Consider the following 27,276-nt stretch of genomic DNA (forward strand, 5'->3'; position numbering starts at 1 on the left):
AAATCACAAAATTGAAAAAAACTAAAAGATGGGCAAAATATTTCAGTAGGTATCCCTCTGAAGAAGTTAAGGTATAAAAAGGCCCTAAAATTATATGAAAAGATGTTCACTACCAGTGGTCTTCAAGTATATACAAATCAAAACCACATGGAGACGGCTTTCACACCTACAAAAGAGGGCCATAACCAAATGGGTTTGTTAAGAATGTGGAGATGGGCTGGACGTTGGTGGCACATGCCTTTAATCCCAGCATTTGGGAGGCAGAGGGAGGCAGATCTCTGTGAGTTCGAGGCCAGCCTGGTCTCCAGAGTCAGTGCCAGGATAGGCTCCAAAGCTACACAGAGAAACCCTGTCTCGAAAAACAAAAAAACAAAACAAAAAAACAACAAAAAAAAACAGATAAGAGCAAAATAAAATGGACAAATGAACTAAATGCTTAGCAAAACAAAAGCATAGAATGACACATGAAAATGTGCTCAATATCACAGACATCAGGAAAACAAAACCACAGTGAGGGGCTGGAGAGATTACTAAGGTTTGGCTACCAGCACACACATGAGGAAGCTTATAAACACTTGTGACTCCAGCTCCAGGGGATTTGATGCCTCTGGCCTCCAAGGTCATATACACATACTTGCACATGCACACAATTATATACATAATTCAAGATAATTATTTTTAAAAGCACAATGAGACTCACTAACATCTACCAGAGTCATTAAAACTTAAAACACCAAACTAGAAATAGTGGCAAATGCCTGTAATCCCAGAACTTGGGAAGTTAAAGTAGGAGAATCACAAATGCAAGGCCAGTCTCAGCTATGTAACAGATTCAAGACCCTGTTTAAAAATTTTTAAGACCCCCACATGTTGGTCAGGGTGAGGAATTTTCAATACATTGCTGATGCTACTGTATAATAGTGCAGGCAATTCAGAATAGTGTTAATTTCTTTGCTTCCCTCCATCCCTCCCTTTTCCTCTCCTTCTTCTTCTCTCCCTCTTCCTCCCATCTCCCCTCCATCCCTCTCTGTCTTTATTTTACTTTCAACAAGGTCTCTCTAACAGAGCCCTGACTGGTATGGAATTGTTAAATAAACCATGCTGGCCTCAAACTCACAGAGATCCATCTGCCTGCTCTTGTCTCTAGAGTGCTGTGTTTAAAGGCACGTGCTACCACACTTGGCAGATTTCTTTAAAAGTACAAAAACACAATTAACATAACCACTTACTCTGTGCCCCAATGAAACATATCCCTAGCTGTTATCCATCAAAATATGCTCACAAAAAATGTTCAAAGGGCTGGAAAGATGGCTCAGTGGTTAAGAGCACTGACTGTTTTTCCAGAGGTCTTGAGTTCAATTCCCAGCAACCACATGGTGGCTCACAACCACCTTGAATGAGATCTGGTGCCCTCTTCTGGCATGCAGGCAGAAGACTGTATACATAATAAATAAATAAAATCTTTTAAAAAATGTTTAAAGCAGTTTTATTCATACAGGCCAAAAACTACAAAAAGCATTCAAGTATTAAAAAATAGTGGATGGATAAACAAATTTAGTATACTCAGAATTATTCTACAGTAAAACAGTGAGCTACTTTTATACAAAATGGCTCTATCTCAAAAACATGTTCAATCAAAGAAGCTTTACCCAAGCATATATTGTATTATCCCACTTATATGGATGTCTAAAACAGACTAGACTCATCTATGGTGAGGAGTGGATGGGGCTGGGTTAAAGGGAGATGGGTGGGGAGGAGGGGACAGAGGGGGTACTGCGGTTGGTATGTAAAATGAATAAAAAATAAAATAAAAAATAAATGGTGGTTGACATTGGTATGGTATGTAGAGGACTTACAAAGAAGAGGCATGAGAGAAGTTTCTGCAATAATAGATGTAGAAATATATTGGTAAGCAAGCAGTGACATATCTATGTTTGCAAACTAAGTGTTTTTGGAACAGAACAATGTCTTGCTTGCTTACAATTTATCTGATTGCTTTCATGCATATAACAGCACAACTCAATACTTGCAAGAGACTATATAGTATACAAGCCCTAAATAATTGTCTAAATTTTTACAGAAAGTTTATCAGTATATGAACTATATCCATCGTGACAATGGCTTTGTTTCCTTAGCATTTGTCAAAACTTACTAAATTATGATATGATTCTTTTACTGCATGTAAATTTAAACAAAAATACTAAGTCCTAGTTAAGGACACTTGTATTACAGTATTATGAAATAGCTTTGAAGTTCATCAGAAAAATGAGATGTCAATAAAACAAAGACATAATGTCCTGTATCTTGTAGTCAAGCCACAGCCTTCAAGCTCAACCTGATTATAAAAGTAAGTTTGTAATATAGCATATATAACAAAAGTAAATAATAAATTTTAAGTGGTAGCTATAAGGGTATTAATGCAATATTTTCACCTGTTCTGCATCTCTGAAGATTTTCAAATAAATTGCCAGGGAATATTTTAATTATGGACGGGAAATATAAAACACATAAAATCTGCCCACAGAGAGATATTCTGATTCAAAATGCTTTATGAACCCACTTATTTCAAATAACTCAATCCTGGAACAGTATATCCTGTGCAAAGAAACTAGCATTGCAAAGATACAGCTTGGCCTATTCCTATTTGGACCCAGTGTGTACACACTGGAATTCACTATCATTTCTATCCTTAATGAACAGAGAATTTTATAAAACATAATATCTGAGGTAATAGCTGTTTAGAATAGTCATACATCATCACTAGAAAATAACTCTTATAGCAAAACACACCCTTTACCAAAGGACTGCCCAGCATTCAATGAACTCAATATTTAATTCAGACTTTCAGATACCTCTAAAGCAGAGCAGAAGAGAAAAACAGCAACAAAACAACCAAAACCCAGATTCTCCATTCTTTCCTTTAGCTAATTAAATCAATTTCATGAGAGAACTTACTAACATTCTAATTCTGGCAAAGAATAGCAAAAGGGCTGTGCAGTATGATTGTGTTCATAGTCTCTAAAGCCAGGTAGTCTGTATTTAAATGCAGGTTATGTTTTATGGTACAGGGGTTGGTATTTAACCTCTCTGATCATTACCTTCATTACTAATGTAATGAGAATAACAATAAGACTCCTATGAGTGGAGGGGAGGAAATGGAGGAGCAGAAATATTGAGTTGGGGGAAGCTTTAACAAAGCATGAAATCATGAGTAAATGGATGGAACTAGAAAAAAGTAAGATAACTCAGACCCAGAAAGACAAACATCACATATATTCTTCTCATCTGTTTGTTTCCCAGCTCCAAACCCTTAGATGTGACAATATAACCTGGAGTTAACTGCAGGAACCAGCAAAGTAAAAAGACCGCCGTGTGTGTGTGTGTGTGTGTGTGTGTGTGTGTGTGTGTGTGTGTGTGTGTGTGTGTGTGTGTGTGTGTGTGTGTGTGTGTGTGTCAGGAGAAATAAGATAAGAGAAGGGAGTAATAGGATACAAGTGATCTGAAGGGGGAAATGGGAAAATGGGGTAGGGCTTTAATTAGTAAAAAGGACGGAGATAAATATGGGAAAGAGGAAGGATAAATAACAGTAAGGATGTCTGAAAAAGTCATTAGGAATTATACTATCAACTCTCTACCTAAAAATACTTATAATACCTGTAAGGGTGTGTATACATACACATATATACTTTAAATGTAATTTTCTCATCTGAACTGACAAAACTCCTCTACAAGAGCCACAACTATCTAACAAACATTCCAACATCAGATATGAGCAACCCTCTTTTGAACTGTTGGTCAGAGTTGTCCAAGAGAGTGCTAAAACATTACAGGCTATTGCTGTTGCCCTTGGTTGCCCCAGAGGTGGTAGTCCCTATTGCTGAAATTACCAGGTACCTGAGGCACAGGTCCCAGAGTGCCCTGGGTTGGAACTAATATGAAAAGTCTCCTTTCTGAGGACTAGCTTTCTTAGTAGAAGCAGCATGCAAGCTGCTAACAGAGGGAAGCAACCAATAGTTCTACCTGGCTGTGTTAATACCTGTGAACTATAAGAACCAGCAAGGCATAAAATTCTCAAGCATGCAGTAGTGACATGTGTATTTGGTGATAAGCAATAGCTCTCTAATTGGACTTAAGGACTACTCAGCCAAAGGAAAATCCTGCCTGGTACTGGAAACTTAGCCAACTACCAACCAAAATGCAGAGTTGTGGATCCCAATCACAACTAATACATCTACAACACAACTACCAAACATAGACTCGGGAGTCATAATGGAAGAGGGGCAGAAAAACTGTACTTGTTATGAGATTGTGTCTCCTAGTAGTGTCAGAAGTTACACTCATAAAGTCTCACTAATATGACTGCCTAAACATGATCTGAACAAAGACAACAATAAAAGACAAGCCTAAGTGGGCAGAGAAAAAGCTCTTGAGGCTTCATTGATAGACAAAGAACCACAGGCAACTACAGAACGCTGAGAATGGAGAAAACTCTCTCCACTCAAGATGAGCTTTCCTAATATCAATGGTCAGCCCTGAAAACACACACACGTGTGTGTGTGTGTGTGTGTGTGTGTGTGTGTGTGTGTGTGTGTAAAACATCATATACACTGACCAGGTTGTATTTATATATTTAGTAATACACACATACATACTGTGGTGGTTTGAATGAGAATGGCCCCCACAGCCTCATATATATTGGATAAGGAGCTTACATGGAATATGCTGTGACCCAATGGTTGTACAATATAAAATAGATGCTCAAGGCTGGCAGTGAATAAACAGGCTGTGTTGAAAGCCTATGTAGGTTAGCTGTGCTAAGAAAGTAATTTGTTCCTGGGTATGTATCACACTGTGCAGCTGCTCAGGAACCTTCAGTGGGAAAAGCGGCCCTGAATAAATGTTTTGAATAGGGTAAGATGGCCATTCCCAGGACAAAAATCATACTTTCAGAAGCACCCTTTGGCTGTTGCTGACTTGAAAGAGCTTTAGACCCTCGCAGAATACAATCTTGATGAGCATTCTCCTGTGGTGCTTCCATATTAAGCTGTGAAAATCAAGGCTGCTGCTGAATAGTGGCTTGAAAATAAGAATCCTTCAAATACATCTGGCTTTGTGGCACTGAAGAATCTGGAGTTATACAATCCTGATATACCACTGCATAGGACTCTGATACTGACTGCAGTTTTTGCAATGGCTGATGAGTCCCCAAAATGCCTCACAATAGAATTAGAAGGGAAACAAACTTTACCACCAGTATTCTGTGTACTGCTCACATTTTGGGCAGAAGAATGATTTAACCAAGTTTGAAGTAATTAACTGGAAAGAAACAGAAACAAGTCTGATTGGCAAATGGTGGTTTGACTAATGCCTTATTCCCATTCCTGAGGCCAAGATCAAGTTGAAGACCAAATGTTAGATGCTACAAAGTCATCCATGAAGCAAGCAATGTCTGAGAAGTTAACTGTAGAAAGGGTTGGTTGTGAAACTCCAATAACTAAAGTCATGGGTTGGGCTGAAGTTTGTCCATCTGTTCTAAGGACCTGGTATTAGGTAAGGAAAATTGAAATTATAAATTCATATACTTTTCCTGTTTTAATGGGACTGTTGCAAACAGACTCAAAAGAAATAAAACTATATGCTAAAATTTTCACCTAGTAATCTAAAAGGTACTAGGTACAAGCATTAGGCATTCATTCTACAAAACTCCTAACACCATGAACAAATGCTATTCCAATACATGGAAGAGCTAGGAACAGTCCTAGCAATATATTGCTCATGCCTTCTCATTTATTGCACTTACCACATAAATCATTCAAAACCTGGTAAAGAAAGAGTAACTAAATCTGACATTTTACACAATATGGGAATGTGCTCCAAAAGAAAATATGAAGGTTTTCAATATAATAAATAAAATAAACAAGACTTTTCTCAAAAATACAGGTGAAATAAGTACAGGCTGATTGTAATCATTCCTATAATTTAACCATTTGCTCATAAAAAGACCCAAGTGATTGCTATGGTGGTTTGAATGAGAATAGTTCCCATTGGCATATATATCTGAATGTTTGGTGCCCAGTTGGTACTGTTTAGGAAGGACTAAGAAAGGTGTGTCACTGGGGGTGGGCTCTGGGGTTTCATAAGCCTATACCAAGTTCAGTCTCACTCTGTCTCTGCCTCCTGCCTGCAGATCAGAATGTAGAACTCTCAGCAACTGCTCCCGCACCGTGCCTGCCTGCTGTTAAACTCACCATGATGATAATGAAGAAATGCTCTGAAGCTGTAAACAAGTCCCAATTAAATGCTTTCTCTTATAAGTTGCCTTGGTCATGATGTGTCTTTACAGCAATAGAACAGTGACTAAGACAGTTGCTTAGGTGTGTTTTATGTAGTAAATGAATGGATAGGCTACAAAAATAGTAAGTATACAATATGCATTTGTACCTATTATTGACTTTTCTAATACTTGTTTGTATTTATGTGTATGTATCAGTGTGTATATACACCCATGGAGGTCATAAAAGGACATTTAATCCCATGGAGATGGAGTTACAGGCAGTTGTGAGCAGGTCTCTTCTGGAAGAGCTAGACTTGCTCTTCACTCTGAGCCATCTGTCCAGCCCCTGTATCTACAATTTAAATTATGTATGTACACACTAAAATGACAAATCTAGAGGCTATAGCCTCAAACATAAACAGTTATCTCTTGATGGAAGGCTAGATAACAGCTTAACAGGTGATTTTCACTTTCTTCTTTATAATTTTATGAACATGGTCTTGCTATGTAGTTCAGGCTGTCCTGGAATTTTCCATGCAGCCCAGGCTTGAGCTGAACTTGTGATCCTCCCTCTGTAGCCTCCCAAGTGTTGAGATTCCAGGTATGTGCCACCACATTCAGCTTGAGTATTTATTTTAAACATGCAAATAAAACTTCCAAAAATGTAAATATATTTTAAACACCTATACTTATTGCACTTAAAGTTAAGCATATGTTCAAGATATGCTTAGAAAGAAATTAATTAAAACAAAATGTGAGGTCAATTGCAGATATGTAACATCACTTATAAATATTACCCACATTCTCAACTGTGTCTACAGACCAAGTTTACCCCAGCATATTTTAAATGCTTCTGTCATTTTTCAAGTGCACATCTCCTACAAGATCTCTTTAAAGGTAAGTAAAATGTCTTATCTTACTTTATTTTCTCAGTAGGTAGGAGTCATTAAAAGTCTATTGATAGAGCCAGGCAATGATGATGCACTTGGGAGGCAGAGGCAGGTGGATCTCTGTGAGTTCGAGGACAGCCTGATCTACAGAGTGAGTTCCAGGATAGCCAGGGCTACACAGAGAAACCCTGGCTTGAAAAAACAACAAAAAGTCTATCGATAAACTGGAACTACTTATGGGCCAATTTCTCAAAAGAAACCAATGTTCCACATGCTAACTAGAAAATACCATGGGCTTAGAATATCTTACTCTCAAAGAGGGAAAGTATATGCATATGGAGTGAAGAGTGGAGCAAAGAAAATGGATGATGACAGAAAAAGTTCAACTATGTCCAGAGTCTATGATATAGGCAACCAGAATATCTCGTGGATACATGAATTTATGCAAAGATGGTTTACTTGTTAGTTGTCAGAAATGAATACTGGCTTTGTGTGTTTGAAAGTCAAAATTTCTTCTAGAAAAAAAGAATCTAACAACAAACCAAGAATTTAGATGAATGTGTTAAAAATCAGTAAAGTCTATGAAATACTTAATGCTTTAATTAACTGAAACAGATCTCTCTCCATCATCTAACCAATCTGGAAAATTTCAGCACAAAGAAAGGACTGGTTAACCGAGAGAGACAGAGAGTGGGGAGGGAGAGGAAGATGGAGAGGGAGAGAGAGAGAGAGAGAGAGAGAGAGAGAGAGAGAGAGAGAGAGAGAGAGAGAGAGAGAGAGAAAGTCCTAAGTAAGTAAATCTTTGACTGCGCTAAGGTCTCTATTCTTCTCAAGTTATACATGTAGTTATGTATGTAGTATTTCTAGATTTTACTTGCACAATATTAAGTATGTCCTCAAGAGAAATGTAATGGGTATGAGTAGGTATGAATAACTTCAAACTTTCAGTAGCTTTACCTAATCTATAGTTATCTGATGAAACAGAATTGTTACCTGTCAGAAAACACAGACAAAAGGAAATATATTTAAATCAATAAATAGCCTCTAAAATATGTAACTTATGGAGGCTGGAGAGATGGCTCAGCAGTTAAGAGTACTGGATGCTCTTCTAGAGGACTGGGTTCAATTCCTAGTATCCACATGGCAGCTCACATATACCTTTAACTCCTGTTCCAGATGTGACACCTTCTGGCCTACAAATACCAGGAATGCATGTGGTACATAGAAATACATGTAGGGAAAACACTCATACAAATAAAACTAAATTAAAATTTTACATCTTAAATTAAAAATACTTTAAAAATATGTCTCAGTTGCTGGGCAATGGTGGTACATGCCTTTAATTCCAGCACCTAGGCAGATGAATCTCTGTGAGTTCAAAGCCAGCCTGGTCTATAAAGTGAGTTTCAGGACAGCCAGGACTGTACAGAAAAACCCATCTCAAAAAAACAAACAAACAAAAATACATCTTACCTTTATCTGTGAGACCTTCTCGATAGTTAATGGAGAAATTTGGGACTGTGAAACAACTGCATGTCCAACGGCATATATGGGCATAACTGAGGACTGACCTTGAACCACAGGCAAAACTGGGGACTGAGTCAGCTTTGGCTGCTCCTGCAACTGGTAAATAGAAGAAAATAGATAAAATCTCCAACATATAAAATACAGTAGTAATTCCCTCATCCCTGAAATTTGTTGCCCATGTCCTACGAGTTGTTGAGAAGAATATATTTGCACTGGAACACTTATGTCAGCCTGTAAGATACTAGAAACTACCTGAGAGTTAGTTGGCTGGCTTGAAGAATAGGCTACAGTGGGAAGACTTGAAGTATCTGAATGTAGAATTGGTCCAGCTGCTGCCTCAGATGAAGTGTCACCTTTAACAAAGAAAATGAACAAAAGGTAGAAGGAAAGACATGAAGCACAATATTCAAATGATATAAATAACAGTTAAATTTTTCTTTAATGTATTTTCTACTATGAAAATCATAGTTTCAGATAAAATATATATACTTAATATTTTTTAAACAACTAATACAAGCATTTGAGAAATAAAAGCAAAATATCAGAAGTTAGAGGCCAGCCTGTGTTACAAGTTAAATTCAAAGACAGTGTGGCCTGTCTCAAAATCAAACAAATAGCCAACAGGTAAAACTCTTTATAGGTCAACAAGATGATGACACTGTGGTGTAAGCAATTGTTTCTTTTTCTTAAAATGCAAGGGATCAAACACAGGGACTTAGACATGATAAATTCACATTCTGCTATTTTTATGTGTTCCCATCCTTAACTTTTTCTCTTTTTCTTGTTTTGTTTCTTCTGTTTTGTGAGAGTAGCCTCAAATTATGGGAGAAAAGGAGAAGGAAGGAGGAAAGAGAGATAGGGGAGAGAAAGAGAACATACTCATATGTGTGTGCAGAGGTACAATGCTGTATACTGGTGCTTAGGAACCACCTACCCTTTTCTTGACACAGGATCTCTCATTGGCTTGGTGCTCATCAAATAGGTTGGGCTAACTAGTCAGCAAACATTGGGGACCTGCCTGTCTTCACTTCCATAGCACTGGGATCACAAGTGTACACCATCAAACCTGGCTTTTTTAGGCGGGCTCTGGATTATAAAATCCATGTCTTTGTGCAAGGCAAGTACTGAGTCATCTCCTAAGGCTGACATCAAAGTCTTGATCCTTCTCCCTCTGCCTTCAGAGTACTGAGATTATAGGCAGATGTTACCATGCCCACTGCCCAGAGTCTTAAATTTTTCTTTGTAAAGCAAACATAAAATAATTATGTAAAGCCGGTATGGTGACACACTATCTTAATCCCAGCACTAAGGAGGCAAAGGCAGGCAGATTTTGGTGAGTTTGAGGCCAGCCTGGTCTACAGAGTGAGTTCCAGGACAGCCACGGCTACACATAGAAACCCTGTCTTAAAAAATTACATAAAATAATTCTACAAGCTGAAGATACAGTTCTGTGGTGAATTGCTTGCCTAGAGTGCACAAGACATTGGGTTCTATGCCAATTCCTGCAAAAAAGAGAAAGGGGTAGGGAATAAGAGGTAAGATGGTAAGAAAAGGAGAGTAGTAGGGGAAAGGAAATACAAGGAAGGAGGAAGGGAAAAAGAGCAAAGAAGCAGTAGCAGCAGCTAGGCATAGTAGCATGTACCCATACTCCCAGCACTTAGAAGAGATAGGCAAGAAGATCATGATATAAGATCACCTAGAAAACAAATAAGCCAAGAAGAAAAACAAAGATAACAAGGAAGAAAAATCAACTAACTCCATTTACCAGTATTTCATGTGCATCCTAACTAAGGTATACTTGCTGTTATGATTTCAGTAAAATATAAGTGTCATGTTCTGTTTCTCCTAGAAAATGAGTAGGAAAAAAGTACTTCTTTTAGTGGGTGATCAATGAAAGACGTATCTTGATAGAGGGACCAACTATGGGGTTAGGGGGAAACCTGGTGCTAGGGAGACTCCCAGGAATCTACAAGGATGATCCGAGCTAAGACTCCTAGCAATAGTGGAGAAGATACCTGAATTGGCCTACCCTTGTAATTAGATTGATGAATATCCCAACTATCATCATAGAGCCCTCATCCAGTAATTGATGGAACCAGATGCAGAGATCTACAACCAAGAACCAGAAGCTCCGGGAATCCAGTTGAAGAGAGGGAGGAGGGAATATATGAACAAGATCATGAAGGGGAAACCTATAGAGAGACCTGAACCAAACTTGTGGGAACTCATGAACTTTAGACCAAAAGCCATGGAGCCTCCAAGGAACCAAACTGGCCCTTCTGCATGTGGGGGATAATTGTGTAACTGGGTCTACCTGAGGGGCCCCTGAACACTAGCTGAACACAGCTAGTTTGTTGGAGCCCAGTCACTATGGTGGGATGCCATGCTCAGCCTTAATGCAAAGGGGAGAGGCCTGATCCTGCCTCAACTTAATGGGCCAGGCTTTGTACACCCGATGGGAGCCCTTGCCCGGTAGGAGTGGATGGAGGGTGGAATGAGGCCAGAGACAAGGGGGGAGGGAGGAGGGATGGGAGGGAGAACTATGGGTGAAATGCAAAATGAAATTAAAAAAAACTTTTAAAAGTACCTCCTTTGTAGAACAATTGGATATAACTATACAAATACTGTGGTTTTACTTTTTACTTTTTATTTATTTATATTTAATTTAATTAATTAATTGGTTGTTGCTGTTGTTTTAAGATGGTCTCACTATGTAGCTCTGGCTGGCCTAGGACTCACTATGTAAACCATGGTGGCCTCTAACCCACAGAGATTTGCCTGTCTCTACACCCAGAGTGCTGAGATTAAAGGCCTGTGCCACTACACCCCTTATTCTGTGTTTTTTTTTTTTAAATAAAGAAGATAAATTGTTGTAAAACAACTAGAGGACTTATGTTTTCATTTCAGTCTAAAGTACTAAGACACTTAACATCTAGAAAATTTCTTCTTAAGAAATAAACTGTACCTTTAGTTCTAAATTTTCTTCATGGATTTATGCTACATTGTTGCAAATGCTATTTTTTATTTTTATTTATTTATATTTATGTATGAGTGCTCTGCACTCCAGAAGATGGTAACAGATCTCATTACAGATGGTTGTGAGCCACCATGTGGTTGCTAAGAACTGAACTCAGGACCTCTGGAAGAGTAGCTAGTGCTCTTAACTGCTGAGTCATCTCTCCAGCTCCATTTTTTAAAAGATTTATTTATTTATTTATTTATTTATTTATTTATTCAGTAGTGTTCTGTCTGCATGTCTACTTACAGGCCAGAAGAGGGCACAATATCTTATTACAGATGGTTGTTAGCCACCATGTGGTTGCTGGGAATTGAACTCAGCTCCTCTGGAGTGCTTTAACCTGTGAGCCATCTCTCAAACCCATTACCAATGTTATTAATATCATTTCTCTGAACTGGAATAGTTGCTATAGTATAATCTTTCTGCAACTAGAACATTAAGCAAGTCACTTAAAAACTTTCTTAAATTCATTTCCAGATGACTATCATGTTTTCTAGTCTGGCCTTGAACTAGCTGAAGATGACCATTAAGTTCTAATCCTCCTGCCTTCACTTTCCAAGTGCTAGGGTAACTAGTAAGTACCACCATACCCAATTTATATATCAAGCCCAGGGCTTCCTGTATACTAGGCAGCACTCCAAACTAGAACAAATTTCTAGCCCAGTTTTGTTGATTTTAAGATAAGGAAATAATTTTGTCTATTTCAAAAGTTTTCAAAAGGATTAATAAAATTATAGAAAACAGAATACTCTGAAAAATACAAAGATGCTCTTTAAAGACAAAGAACTATGACTAGACATTTCTTTGTCTTTACAGTTGTTGTACCTCTAACAGAGGAGCACTGCTGCTGTGATTTTCCCTGTAGAATCTGCTGTCGAACATGCTGATCAACTTCTGTTTCTTCACATTCAGCTACAGTGTGTGTACCAGGAGCAGGTGGTAAAGTTGTAGTCTTCTGCTGAGGAAATACATTCCCCACATACTTGCAATGGGAATCCCTGCGTTCCTCCAAGCATCGAGCAGGCTTCTTTTCCCCAGCAGGTTTCTTTTCCCTTATCTTTTTTATCAGTGTCACACGGTCCCTAATGGACTTAGCAACAGCTTTGGAATCACTTTCATGGAAGAATCCAGACTTGACCTAAAAAGAAAACAAAATAAACAAACATACTTCTCTACTTAAATCAATATTTTGTACAACAAACTCAAAATTCTATTAAATAACTAATAGTTAATAGCTCGTCTCCATATATTTTTTACATTGGACATGTGTACCTGTGAAGGTCTTTAACTGATACAAGAATAACACTTCAGGGACTGAGGCAAAAGGATCTTGTGATGCCAGTTACAAAGCAATCCGGTAACAGCACGCCCAGTACTGACACCAGAGAAATATAGCTAACTAAAATGGTCTTTTGCCTTATATGAGTACATTATGTGATGATATAAGATGGACATAAGCTTAACATAAAATGAAGCAGATATCAGATGCTGGGGAAAAAAACCTTTAAAAAAATCTCTCTGGAAGAAACAGAAAAGTGACAGTTTTGAACTGGAGTCTATTAAAAACTATAGATGAAGTTTGGAGCAGAGATCAACATTCTAAGCAGAGGAATGTATGCTCACAGCAGAATACTTGCTATATCTTACTAGGCATTAGAATAGTATGCGAATAGAAAAGGGTTCTATTTTATCTCTAAGGAACAGGGATGAGCAGCAGAGAACATGATTTGAAGAAGTACGAGGGCATACCATGTTTAGTCCTACAGTCTGCTTGCTTGCTTTTGTATTTTGAGACAGGGTCTCATGTAACACAGGCTGGCCCATATATAGTAGACCAGAGGGATGTTGAACTCGTTAATATCCTACTTCTACCCTCTAAGTGCTAGGATTATAAGCTTGCACCACCACATCCAGCATACAGTCTACTATTTAAAACTTGTCTTAAAGGTCTGCAGATCAGAAAATTCATGGTAGTTGAAAGATTACTAAGATGTTAATGGGAATGGTAATCCCAGCACTTGGAAAGTGGAGACAGGAGGCTTGCCAAGGGTTTGAGGGTCACCTGGGCTATATTGTGATTACCAGGTCAGTGAAAGCTACATAGCACTATCCTGTCTAAAACTAAACTAAAACAATGAAAAAAAACAAAACCAGCTGAAGCACACATATCCAATTTTGTTCACCCTAAAGCTCCCAATAAACCTACTTCATAGTAAATGATTTTTAAATTTACATAGCAATAAAAACAAGGTTAGACATGGAAACACACACACCTGAAATTCTGGCACTAGGAGGCAAAGGAAGGAGGATCTGGACTTCAAGGTCAATTTCAGGTAGACAGTGAATTCTAGGTGTTTGGGTTACATGAGACCCAGTCTCAAAAAAAAAAAAGCAAAGGGATGAATCCAAAAACATAAGAATACTTGAGAACCAATCCAAGAGGTCCAACATCCAAACAACAGAAGTTCCAGAAATAACAAACAGCAAACAATCTGATCCCCTTGGGGACTAAAGATTTATTTTGTAGATGTGTATGTGCACACGAAGATCAGAGGTAAACATTAGAATTCTTTCTCTATTACTCTTCACCTCATTTTGTGCAACAGGTTCTCTGAGTGTGCCCCAGGGATTCTACTGTTGTCATCCACCAAGAGCTAGGGTTACAGAGTGATACCATACCACCTTACAAAAGTGCTAGGGATCCAAACTCAGGCCTTCATGTTTGTACAACAGGTATTTTATCAACTGAACCATTTCCTCAGCCTCCAATTTTTTTTGACAAAAGCAGTGTTGCATGGTTCTTTATAGTGAGCATGCAAATTTAACATATACTGCTAAGAAAAAATTACAATGACATGACAATATAAATAACAAGAACAGGAGTCTAGGAGATGCCTTGGTTAGTAAAGTGCTTGACATGCAATCATAAGGACCTGAGTTTGAAACCCCAGCACCTGTGCAAAAAGCAGAACATAAAAGCACACACCTGAACAGGGTGGTAGTGGCACACACCTGTTGTGATGTATTTGTACACTGTGTGAAGGTACATTGCTATGACAGATGTAACAAAAACTGGACAGTCAATAGCTAGGCAGGAAATATAGTTGAGACTTCCAGAGACAGAGAGGACTCTGGGGAGATGAAAGGCAGGGTCACCAGCCAGACAAGGAGAGGAGACAGGAGGTACAAGATGGAAGAAAAGTAATGCCATGCACGAGGCAGAACATAGATTTAAAAATATGGGTAAATTTAAGTTATGAGCTAGTTGAGACAAACCTAAGCTAAAGGCCAAATTATCAGAATTAATAATAAGTCTCTGAGTCATTATTTGTGAGCTGGTGGTCCTAACAAAAAAGTATTGCTATGAATACCATAAACCCCAGAGGCAGAAGCAGGAATATCTCTGTGAGTTGAAGGCCAGCCCGGTCTACAGAGTGATTTCCAGAACAACTAGGACTAAACAGTGAAAATCCTATCTTGAAAAAGCAACAACAACAAAAGTGCACACCTATAATCCCTGTACTGGGGAGATAAAAATACATGCTTGTGCAAGCATACCTATCAAAATATAAAACAAGAGAGAGTACACACAGAAGAATATGAAAGGGAAGAAAGCAACGATAAGTAGAAAAGAATCATTAATCCATCAGGATACTGTAATATGTAGGGAAAGCATCACAAAGTTTACTTACCATTTCATACGCTACTTCCTCGGGTGTATCTGTTTCTAAATTGAAACTGAATTCAATAGCTTCATTGTCTTTATGTTTGCCTTTTAATTTTTTAGGATCTTCAACCCAGAGTCTTAGAGCCAGGGATGAATTTGAGCAATCATCTTCCTCTGCTAACTCCACCCTCAGTCCAGTATCCTCAGCAAAGAATGCATGGTTTAGTAAGTCCTTGACAGATAACCTAATAAACAAAATATGTATCTCATTATCAATTCTTCCAGTTATAAGCAAGATATGATCCTTTCGAGTGTAAAAGTTAATTGCATCAAAGTGAGAATCTTACTTTACATTTTCTGTTTAACAATTATTTGTTTTGCTATAAAAACTAGATCTTATACTCAATTTATTACTAGGGACACAAAAATGTCAACTTACATGCATATAGAATGATCATAATTAAGGATTAATAACCAATAACATATCTTGATAACAAAGTTTAACACACATAAAAGTATGCCTAAGAGAATTGCTAAGTAGATTTATTAGCTTGCCTTAACCCACTGGCTTACATTACTAAGCATAAAGCAATAGATCCTCATCAAAGGAAACTAAAAACATTTCCCAGATATATAAACTATAAGGTGAAGTGGAAATCCAAATTCTTACACATATTTTAAATAGACTGCTTCAATTAACAATTACCTACTCAGAAGCTGTGTGTGATGGCTCACTGCTATACCACGGCATTTGCTAGCCTGGGTTATATAGTGAGTTCCAGGGCAGTTTGAACTACAGAATGACTCTGTTTCCAAAACTTTAAAAAAAGAATTATTTAATTAGTTTGTACTCTATTCTTTAGAAGAATGTCATAGGTGAAGCTAATGTGGTTCAATGAAGGACAGTAGTTTCTTTGTTTTTCATTTGAGACAGTATATCACTGTGTAGCTGTATATCACTTAGCTGACATGGAATTTGCTATATAGACCAGGCTGGCCTTGAACACACAAAGATCAGCCTGCCTCAGTATCTTCTCAAGTGTTAGGATTAAAAGAGTGTGCTACCAGTCTCACTATATAGATCAAGCTAGCCTCCAAATCTCAATGCTTCTGCCATGACCTCCCTCCTATGTGTCAGGATTCCAAGCATGCACAAACATACTCAGCTCCAAATGTTTTCTTTTTTCTTTTTTTTTTTTTTTTGGTTTTTGGAGACAGGGTTTCTCTGTGTAGCTTTGGAGCCTATCCTGGCAGTCGCTCTGGAGACCAGGCTGGCATCAAACTCACAGAGATCCGCCTGCCTCTGCCGCCTGAGTGCTGGGATTAAAGGCGTGCACCACCAACGCCCGGCTTCAAATTGTTTTCTTAATGTACTGAACTTTGATTTTAGGCTATACTATATACATAATGAATATAACATAGCTTAATATTAAAAAGTGACCATCTCTGAAGAGAAGCAAGAGGATATGGCTTCAAAGGATTCTTTTGCAAGCTCAGGCAAGTAATTTTTCTTTCATAAACTTTTAATATATGCACATTATAATTAATGTGTCTATATCTTTTATGTTTATGAAGAAAGCCACAGCTATAAAAGACATATGACTAATGTAGTGGTTTGAATGGGAATGTACCCCACAGATTCACGTGTTTGAATATTTGGTCATATGAATGGCACTGTTAGAAGGTGTGGCCTTGTTGGAATAGGTGTAGCCTTGTTGGAGTAGATGTGGCCTTGCTGGAGGAAGTGTATCACTGGGGGTGGGCTTTGAGGTCTAAGATACTCAAGTCAGGCCTACAACTGTCTCTGTTACTTTCAGATCCAGATGTAAAACTCTCAGCTCTTGTTCCGGCACCATGGCTGCCTGCAAGCTACCATGCTTCCCACCATGATAATAATGGACTAGACCTCTGAACTGTAAGCCAGCCCCAATTACATGCTTTCCTTTATAAGAGTTGCCATGTTCACAATTTCTTCACAGCAATAGAAAACCTAAACTAAAACAGATGCTAGAAGGAAAACTCCAACCTTAAAGAGGTTAACTACATCCAAGAAAACACAGGAAATAATCCCAGACACACACACACACACACACACACACACACACACACACACACACACACACACACAAAACAAACCAGGAATTAGCAAACACTGCTCACTGATATTTCTCAACATCAAGGATCTTCATTATCCAATAAAAATACACAGACTACCAGAATGGATGGGAAGACAGGTTCCACTCTTCTGCATCATCCAAGAAATACACCTCAACATCTAGAATAGACATTACCTCAGGATGGAAAAAGTTGTTGCAAGCAAATGGACCTAAAAAACAAGTTAGTGTAGCCATTTTCATACCTGAAAAATTAGACTTCAAATCGGGAGGAGGTAGCTACGAGAATGAGAAGGGAAGAAGAGGAAGGATGCAGAGGTCATGAGGGAGCAGAAAGGTTGAGTCAGGTGAAGAATAGAAGAAAGGATATGTGATAGGTAGGGTTTTAGTTGTGGGGGGTGGTAGGGGAGGACAAGAGGGAGAAGGGAACTGAGATTGTCATGTTAATCAATCTTGTTTCTAATTCAAATAAAAAATGATTAAAAAAGCAAAAAATATACACTCCAAATCAAAACTAATCAGGATAGGGAAAGACACTACATACTCAAAGAAAAAAATCCACCAAGAGGATATTGCAATTCTTAGCATCTACACCCCAAACACAATAGTGCACAAGTTTGTAAAAGAAACACAACTACAGCTTAAATCACACATTGACCCTCACACAGTGATAGAGGGAAAATTCAATACCCCACTCTCACCAATGGACAGACCATCCACACAAAAAATAAACAGAAATGCTGGAGCTAACTGATGCTATAAAATAAACCAAATGAACACATGGGGAAGGGCCTAGGCCTGGCCCAGGACGATGTGGTAGACTTTGGGGAGCCCCTTTTGAGGGCCTTACCCTGCCTGGGGAGTGGAGAGGGGGTGGCTAGGGGCAGGTGGGATGTTGAGGGAAGGGGAGGGAGAGGGAGAAGGGATTGACATCTGAAGCAAGCTTGTTCCTAATTTGAACTAATAAAATAAAATAAATTAATTAATTAATTTTAAAAAACCAAAAAAATAAATAAATAAACCAAATGAACCTAAGGGATATTTACAGAATATTCTACCCAGACACGAAAGAATATACCTTCTTCTCAGTACCTCATGGAATGTTCTTCAAAAGTGAGAATATACTTGAACATAAAGCAAGTTTCAACAGATACAAAAAAATTGAAATAATACCTTGCATCCTATAGGACCATAAATTAAAGTTGGATATCATCAACAACAGAAACAACAGAAAGCTAATAATAGGTGAGTCAGAGTAGATCTAGGTAAAATAAGGAAAGAATATGAAAAATTAAAAGGAAAACACATAGGAAAGGAACATGCAGGAAATGTGGGACATTATGAGAAGATCAAATATTTGAATTATAGGCACAGATAAAAGCAAAGAATCCCAAGTGAATGTCAAAACAAAATTTTTAACAAGATCATAGAAAACTTCCCCAAATTAAGGAAAGACACACCCATCTAAACACAATGAGAACATAAAATAGACAAGACCAGAAAATTCCCACAGTATATCATAGGTAAAACACTACTTATACATAACAAAGAAAGTATACGGAAAGTTCCAAGATAAAAGTCACATATTAAGGAAACCTATCAGAATAACAGCAAATTCTCAATGGAACCTCTGAAAGCAAAAAGAGCCTGGAGCAATGCACTCCAAGTCCTAAAAGACCACAATTGGGTCTTTATACACAACAATGCTCTCTGCTATAGTTGAAGGGAAAGAAAAACTGTCCATGATATAAACATTCTAAACACGTTTATAATCAACAAACCAAACCTAAAAAAAACCCACAGGAAGTAATATTTCCATCTGAAAAAAATGAGAATGAGCATAGCCAGGAGACTACAAAGAAATACAAAGCCATAATTACTAAAACACAAAGTACTACTGAGAACACAAACAATAATACCAAAAATCAACAACACAATGACCAGAAGCTTTCATAGCACTTACCCTTATACCTACAGAGAAGTCTAGTTCTCACCCCTCATCATGGAAACTTCCTTTGCAACAGGTAGAGACCATTACAGAAAACACAACCAATCAAAATGCAGAGTTGTGGAGCCCAGTTCCAACTGAATACATATATAACACAACACCTGCACCTAAAGCTCAAGAATCATTACAAAAAAGGGGGAGGAAAGATTCTAAGAGCCAGAGGAATAGAAGAATGCTGTGAGATTGTGTCTCCTAGAATGAGAGGAAAGCTTTACCCATGAAGTATCTTACCAACATGGCTGGCTAAACGTGACCTGAGCAAGGATGACACCAACAGACATGCTAACATGGAAGGGGAAAACTCATAATGCCTCAACTCTGTATAAAGAACTACAGGCAACTAAGAAATGATGAGAATGAGAGAAATAGTCATCTCCAAGGAAAAGTCCCTCCCCCCAATGGGTTATTTAATACCAAATGGTTGGCCATTAAACATGTATATATAAGTAACATGATACAGACTGAGCAGATTGTAGTGATGTATTTAGAACTCTGTATGTGTGTGTGCATGCATGAGCACACCTACAACAACGAAAAAGAGGCTATGAATAGAAGGAAGGATTTGGAGGGAGGAAAGGAAAAGGGGAAATGATATAATTACATTATGATCTAAAAATATTTTTAAAAAAGAAAGTAGAGGCCGGGTGTTGGTGGCACACACCTTTAATCCCAGCACTCGGGAGGCAGAGGCAGGTGGATCTCTGTGAGTTCGAGACCAGCCTGGTCTATAAGAGCTAGTTCCAGGACAGCCTCCAAAGCCACAGAGAAACCCTGTCTCGAAAAACAAACAAACAAACAAAAAAGTAGAATAGAAGTTATTGGGGTCTGGAAGGAAGAATTCTGAATTGTCAGTGGCTACATTATAGTTGAGAATGAAGAAATATTTGGAAGATTAATAGTGGTGATGGGTGTATAGAAATACGAATGTACATAAACTATGTTTCTGAAAGACACACTTAAAATAGCTAAAATGGTGGTGGAGAGATGGTTCAGCAATGAAGAACATTTGTTGTTCTTTTAGAGAATGCAGGTTTGCTTTCTAGTACCCACACTGAATAGCTCACAATTGCATGTGACTCCAGATCAAGGGGATCTGACGCCTTTCTGGGCTTTGCACATACTTGCATGTGTATGGTGCACATACATACACCTAGACACACAAACACATGAAAAAAATCTTTAAAAATATCAAAAGATGAAACTACCAACTTAAACCAGTAATTACACATAGCTCAAAATAAAAGGAAGTAAAAGCCAATACTAAAGCAATTATCTACATAAAAATAAAAATTTTGATAGAAATATAGAATAATCTGTGAACAAAAATATCCATATTACTTTTACCAATATTATTTACACAAACCTTTTCACTCTCAACTACTTAAACAAGCAATTTGTTACCTGTTTCACATCTTTAAAAATTTATTTCGCCTCACTATTAAGCTGATGGTGACTAAAATTTATCACAACAAACACAAATGTCAGATCAAATTCCACATGTCTAAACTGTCAAATGGCATGCCATGATATACATTACAGTATCCAGGATGCATTCATCATTTATGTCATTTTGTTATAATTCCACCCACCTTTCAGATTTGTTTTGTCGAATACATCCTTCAATGATTTCTTTCACTTCAGGGTCTGTGACTTTATTGAAGCTAGCTGGTTTTATGCCCTGTGAGAAGAAAATGGTTTCTTGTTACAAATTAAATAATTGAAAGTACAAATCAACATGGCATTTATTAAACTTTGTTTTTTCATAAAAATCCATGTATTCAATGAGATCATTATACATATATATTTATAATTTTTTTTTCGAGACAGGGTTTCTCTGTGGCTTTGGAGGCTGTCCTGGAACTAGCTCTTGCAGACCAGGCTGGTCTCGAACTCACAGAAATCCGTCAGCCTCTGCCTCTCAAGTGATGGGATCAAAAGCATCTTTGATCCCATCTGCCCGGCGGGAAAATGCTTTTTTTTTTTTTACTTTTATCTGCATTTATTTTATGCTGAATTTATTCCCGTGCCATAAGATTTTGTTTCTTGAGTTTCTTTCTTCTGGGATATCTTTTTCTTCTGTGTATCCTCCTCTTTTGGCTTTGGAACAATCTGTATGGGTTAATCCAGTTGTGAGCTCTGTAAATTCATCGACACTTTGTTCACCTGGATGTGTTCAATGACCAGAGAATCTACGTCTAGATCCTTAAGCTCAGCATTACTCTCTGCATTTTTAAGCATGTGTAGCAAAAATTCAGCACTCTTTTTTGGCCAGTGACTCTGTGTCCAGACCCACTGTTTGGCCTGGGTGCACCTGAGCTCTCCACCATTGTACCGCCGGAATGACACACAATGCTTCTTCAATGTGATATCTTTCAGGTATTTGGTGGCTTTTCGGATATGCATACCCTTGATGGCCTGGGCAGTTTCAGGGGTATTCTTAAAGTGAACCCGGAGATTTGAACCTCTTCACTTGCATGGTTTTGTAGGGTTTTCTGGGTCGAGAGAGTAGTGAACCATCTTCACACATTACCTTATGTTGCTTACAGGAAGAGCGGGAAAATGATTTTTAAAAAGCAAATATAATAACAATTTTTGAATCAGAGGAAAAGGTTTGTCTGTTTCCTTTGAGACAGGATCTCACTTATGTGCCAAGTTCATGATCCTGTTTCAAATTCCCAAATAGCTAAGGCCACAGACATGCACTACCAGGCATTTTGAATCCAAAATCCCAGAAGCTCTGAGAGAGGTGGAAATATAAATTGTGATATGGCATTTTTGTATGTTAATATAAAAATAACAGTCATTCAAAATTGTAGTTATGCTTAGGGTATGGATCAGTGGTAGAGCACTTGTGTAAGTTTCATTAGGCCCTGAATTTGATCCCAGAATCACACAAAAAAGACATAATATGCACAGCACTTGGGAGGCTAAGGTAGAAGGATCATGAGTTCAAGGCCAGCCTCAGCGACACAGTGAGATCCTGTTAATGTTATTCTATTCATAGAAAAAGTCCTTTCTGATCTCTCCACTGACCTCTTCCTGATTTCTTTGGTAATTTGTGTCTTTTTCTATATGTAAGTAAAGACAGTTATAGAACTATAATTTATAAATCAAGCACAAAATACTTCTGTGCCTAGGGCTCTTTAAATAAAGGGCACAAACCAAAAAGGCATCATAGCTTTTTCTGAGCTCTTATCAGAGGCTGGGAAGTAATTAAGAATTGTTGATTAATGGGTGTAAATTATAAATAAACAGCAGGAATAAACTTTGAAATACACTCCACAACACAACAACTATAGTCAATAATATATGGCATATTATAAAGTAACTAAAAAAGTAAGTTTTAAATGTCTCACCACAAAAATGATAAGAAAGTGAAGTTACAGGTAAACTACCTTGATTTTACATTGTAAATATATCATACTGTATCCCGTAAATGTATACAATTGTCATTTGTCTATATAAAATAATTTAAAGGACTAAAAATGGCTCTTATTATTAACTTCCTGAAACACTAACAAACTCCTTCATGGTCTATCTCTAGCCAGCCAGTCATATATGAAGTAGTCCACTCTAAACAATGAAGACATTCCAATTCTACCTTGTATCCCTTACTATACTCCTATCCTTTATTTTATACTTCTTTTTTTCTTATTTTCAGGATAGGGTTTCATCATCAGGCTGGCCTCAAATTTACAACGTTCTTCAGCCTCCCAAGTGCTGGGATTAAAGGTGTGTACTGCCACATCTTGCTAGTTTGTTTTTCTGTTTGTTTGTTTGTTTGTTTTTCTAGACAGGGTTTCTCTGTAGCTTTGGAGGCTGTCCTAGAACACTCTTTGTAGACCAGGCTGGCCTAGAACTCACAGAGACACACATGTCTCTGCCTTCCGAGTGCTGGGATTAAAGACATTTGCCACTAACATCCAGCAGTAGCTATTCCTTAATTGATATTATTCTCCTCCTAGAGATGTAGCTCTCTGAATGTAGCAAACACTTACTGTCATTACAGTCCTTGCAATTTCCAACATAAAAAATTATTCATATCAGGGATTCACTTGTTTCGCCTGTTAAACTGCATATTGAACTATTTTTCATAATGGGGCACTTATGTATTATAATACTTAAGTATTATAGTCCTTCCAACTCTTTTAGTCAATCTTTACTATCCAACTTTAAAAATTAACACCAATCTCCTGCCTCAACAAGATGATGGGACAGACTTAGTATACTTCCTAGGGGAGGCCTTACCCTCTCCAAGGAGCAGATATGAGGTGGGTAGGAGTGGGAGGAGAGAAAGAAGGGGGAACTGGGATTGGAATGTAAAAAATAAATTAATAAAAAAAGAAAAAAATAAAGATTGAAAAATTAACACCAATCAAGTCAAATGGTGGTGGTGCACGCCTTTCATCCCAGTACTTCAGAGGCAGAGCTAGATGGATCTCTGTGAGTTTGTGGCCAGCCTGATCTGTGTACTGAGTTCCAGGACAGCCAGAGGTAGTGAGATGCTGTCTTAGACAAAACAAAACAGAAAATTAAGACCAATCTAATATCTAAAATTGTACCACAACTAAAAATGATATACCTGTACATTTTCCCCGAAATAATATAGAGCATTTTATGACCCTAATAGTGTTCAAGTACATAAAAAGAAGTCTTTACAAACCTAAACCTTTTTACATGCAATTGTTAAACTGACATCATTATATAAAGTAAAAATATAATGGGGGGGCTTTTTATCTTTTCTTCCACTAAGCCACAACTTGTCCCATAATTAAATTCCACTAAGTCAATTTTATCAATTTCAACACAAAATATGGCAATCTGTGACATAAAGGAATAAAATTATACCTACACTGGTTACTTTACGGTATATTTGAGCTGCATTCTGGCACTCGGAATACGGATACTCCGAAGTAGCCATTTCCAACATGCACATTCCAAAAGCATAAACATCTACAGATTCATCATAATGTTCTTCATACATCTCTGGAGCCATAAACTCAGGAGTACCTACAAAACAATACCACAACCATATTTTTATTAAAGAGAAATATATTCATCAAGATTTTGTTTCCCATAAAAAGTATCTATTAATTTCTGCTCTTTCAAAGCAAATCTGTAAATTATGCTGGGTGCGGTGGTATACACCTTTAGTCCTAGCACTTGGGAGACAGAGGTAGGTGGACCTCTTTGAGTTCAAGGCCAGCCTGGTCTACATAGTAAATTCCAGGACAGCCAAGCTATATAGAGAGATTCTGCCTCAAAAAAAAAAAAAGCAAATTTAACATTTTGTACTGATGAAGTACAATTTAAAGAACAATTCAAGGTTAGGTTAAGATGTTAAAAATCTAACTTTAGACAGGCATGGTGGCTAACTCTTGGATTCCTAGTACTTAAATCTGATTTATTTTTATTTATATCTTTTTAGTTCAAGTTTGGATAAATTTAGTAAATTTTATTTCTTAAGTCCCCAGAATCTTTCAATAATCCTTAAAGATGAGGCTAGAGACATAGTTCAGCAGTTAAGAGTGCTTGCTGCTCTTGCAGAGCACCCAAGGTTCATTCCTAGCACCCACATGGTGGCTCACAACTGTCTGTAACTCTAGCTCCAAGGGCTCCAACGCTCTCTTCTAATCTCTGTGAGCACTGCATATGCACAGACATTCATGTAGGCAAAACAACCATACATGTAAAAAAAAAGATAAATAGTTCTTACGTAATTCTATAAAATATATATATGCTAGGTATACTGGCAATAAGTCAGTTTTTTTCATATAATTGGTAATTAAAACCACACTTACAACAAATATTTCAAAGCACATTAACAGTTAAGTGTGCCAGCTGGGTCCCAAAATATCAAGGGCCAGGAGGACTAGGAGTTCAAGGTCATCTTCTATTACATAGTGAATTTGAGGCCTGCCTGAGTTACATAAGACCTTGTCTCAATAAAAACAAGTGTTTATGTGTAACAAAAAATAAAACCTTAAAATATAGGCAGTAATCAAAATTTTGCCCAAGACCACAGTTGACTCATCATCTCTGTTCCAGTCCTATACAATTGACAAATCTAACACCCAACCAATAAACTATAAAATACTAGTCACCAATGACACTCTTAGCAAATGATGTGCGCATTAAGGTTGCAAGTCCCAGATCACCAATCTTCACAGATCCAGTGGGTCCTGTGATGAAAATGTTGTCACATTTCAGATCTCGATGAATAATAGGAGGAGTCCTTGTGTGCAAGAATTGTAATCCTTTTAAAATTTGTCTGCACCAGCTTCTTAAGACCTTTGGCTTCATGACTTTAAATCGTTTTAAGTACCTATACAAAGAAACAAAGATCATATGTAAACAAACATTCCCAGGTTATTCTATAAATAGCACTATGAGTGAGCTGCTCTGCTTATTTACTTACTATGAATACTACCCCCTGAATAATTAAGGTTTGTTTTTTATTTTTACTTATATATGTTAATGTGTATATATGTGCAAATGCCTGTGGGGGTCAGAAGAGGGCACTGACCCCCCAGGATCTAGAGTTAAAGATAGTTGTGAGTTGCCCAATGTGGATACCATGACCTGAACTCTGATTTCTGCAAGAGCATCAGGTACTCTTGGCCACTGAGTTATCTCTCCAGCCCCTGAATTATTCTCTATTGTCTACTGTAGCAAAAAAAAAAATCTATCTAAACTATCATTCTCATCTAAACTTTCAGTGACTTCAGTCACTTTACAGGTCATTTAAGTTTACCATCCCACATCACAGTTCATCAAAGAAAAACGTGGTATAACCTATGCCAAAAGATATTCTACAAAGTCTAGCACTTTTAATTCAAGTAAGAACCATATTAGAATGAGTTTTTTGAATGATACAGTCACTGGAAGTCATGCTACATAAAATTTTACGGTAAAATGTTAGGGAAAATGTACACTTTGCATTTAATTATTTACAACTGATTATACAATCAATTCATAAAAATGAAAATTAGTTACAAACAAAAGACTATAATTATATAGCAGTTATTCCTTGACCAAGCCCTCAGCAAGTCATTATCTTTTTTTTTGCTTTTTCGAGACAGCATTTTTCTGTGTGTAGTCCTGGCTTTCCCGGAACTCCCTCTGTAGACCAGACTGGCCTTGAAATGACAGGGATCTGCCTACTTTTGCCTCCCACAAGGGAAGGGATTAAAGGCTGTACAACCACCACCCAGCTCATCATTATCTTTTGCAATCATAGTCTGTAATAATTGTAACTCAAATTTTATGATCGCTCTAAAACATTAACTTTGTGGGAGTTTTTTAGATTTATTTATTTTGTGTTTCCTGCATGCATATATGTTTTCAAAGTGAGTACCAGGCATTCACAATTTCAGAAGAGGTCATTAGATTCCCTGATTATAAGCCATCTCATTCGTGCTAGGAGCCTCTGAAAGAGCAACAAGAGCTCTTAAGTTCTGAACCATCTCTCTACCCCCCTTTTGTATATATTTGAAGGATGATCTCATGTAGCTCAGGCTAGACATGAATATCGAAGAATGATTCTCCTATCTCTACCCCACCACCCAGTGTTATGATTAAAGGTGGGTGCCACTGATCCTAGTTTTACATGGTGCTGGGGATTGACCCCATGGCTTAATGCATACTAAGCAAGCATTTAACCAACTGAGCTTCATTCCCAGGTCCTCAAACATTAACTTTTCAGCACTGCACAGTCTAACAATCTTTATTAATATCCTGATTTTTTGATCAATCTGAAATAGATTCCACAAGTTCT

General features: G+C 37.6%; 1 protein-coding gene across 3 annotated transcripts in view; it reads right to left on the reverse strand.

Annotated features, from left to right (window-relative positions):
• The window catches only part of Wnk3 (WNK lysine deficient protein kinase 3), a 96,800-nt gene that overhangs the window by 56,226 nt on the left and 13,298 nt on the right, over positions 1-27,276 (reverse strand). For 2 of the 3 annotated variants that reach the window (XM_035450233.1, XM_035450232.1), the window contains exons 3-9: positions 25,604-25,824; positions 24,352-24,509; positions 21,089-21,177; positions 15,403-15,622; positions 12,536-12,848; positions 8,944-9,044; positions 8,638-8,781 (exon numbers count right to left, since the gene is read on the reverse strand). In XM_035450233.1, the coding sequence (XP_035306124.1) occupies positions 8,638-8,781; positions 8,944-9,044; positions 12,536-12,848; positions 15,403-15,622; positions 21,089-21,177; positions 24,352-24,509; positions 25,604-25,824 (1,246 nt within the window). Of the gene's footprint in view, positions 1-8,637; positions 9,045-12,535; positions 12,849-15,402; positions 15,623-21,088; positions 21,178-24,351; positions 24,510-25,603; positions 25,825-27,276 lie in introns of all 3 variants that reach the window. The other variant, XM_035450231.1, reaches the window with a different exon arrangement.

Source organism: Cricetulus griseus, chromosome X (assembly GCF_003668045.3).
Source record: "Cricetulus griseus strain 17A/GY chromosome X, alternate assembly CriGri-PICRH-1.0, whole genome shotgun sequence".
In the NCBI taxonomy this organism is placed as follows: domain Eukaryota; kingdom Metazoa; phylum Chordata; class Mammalia; order Rodentia; family Cricetidae; genus Cricetulus; species Cricetulus griseus.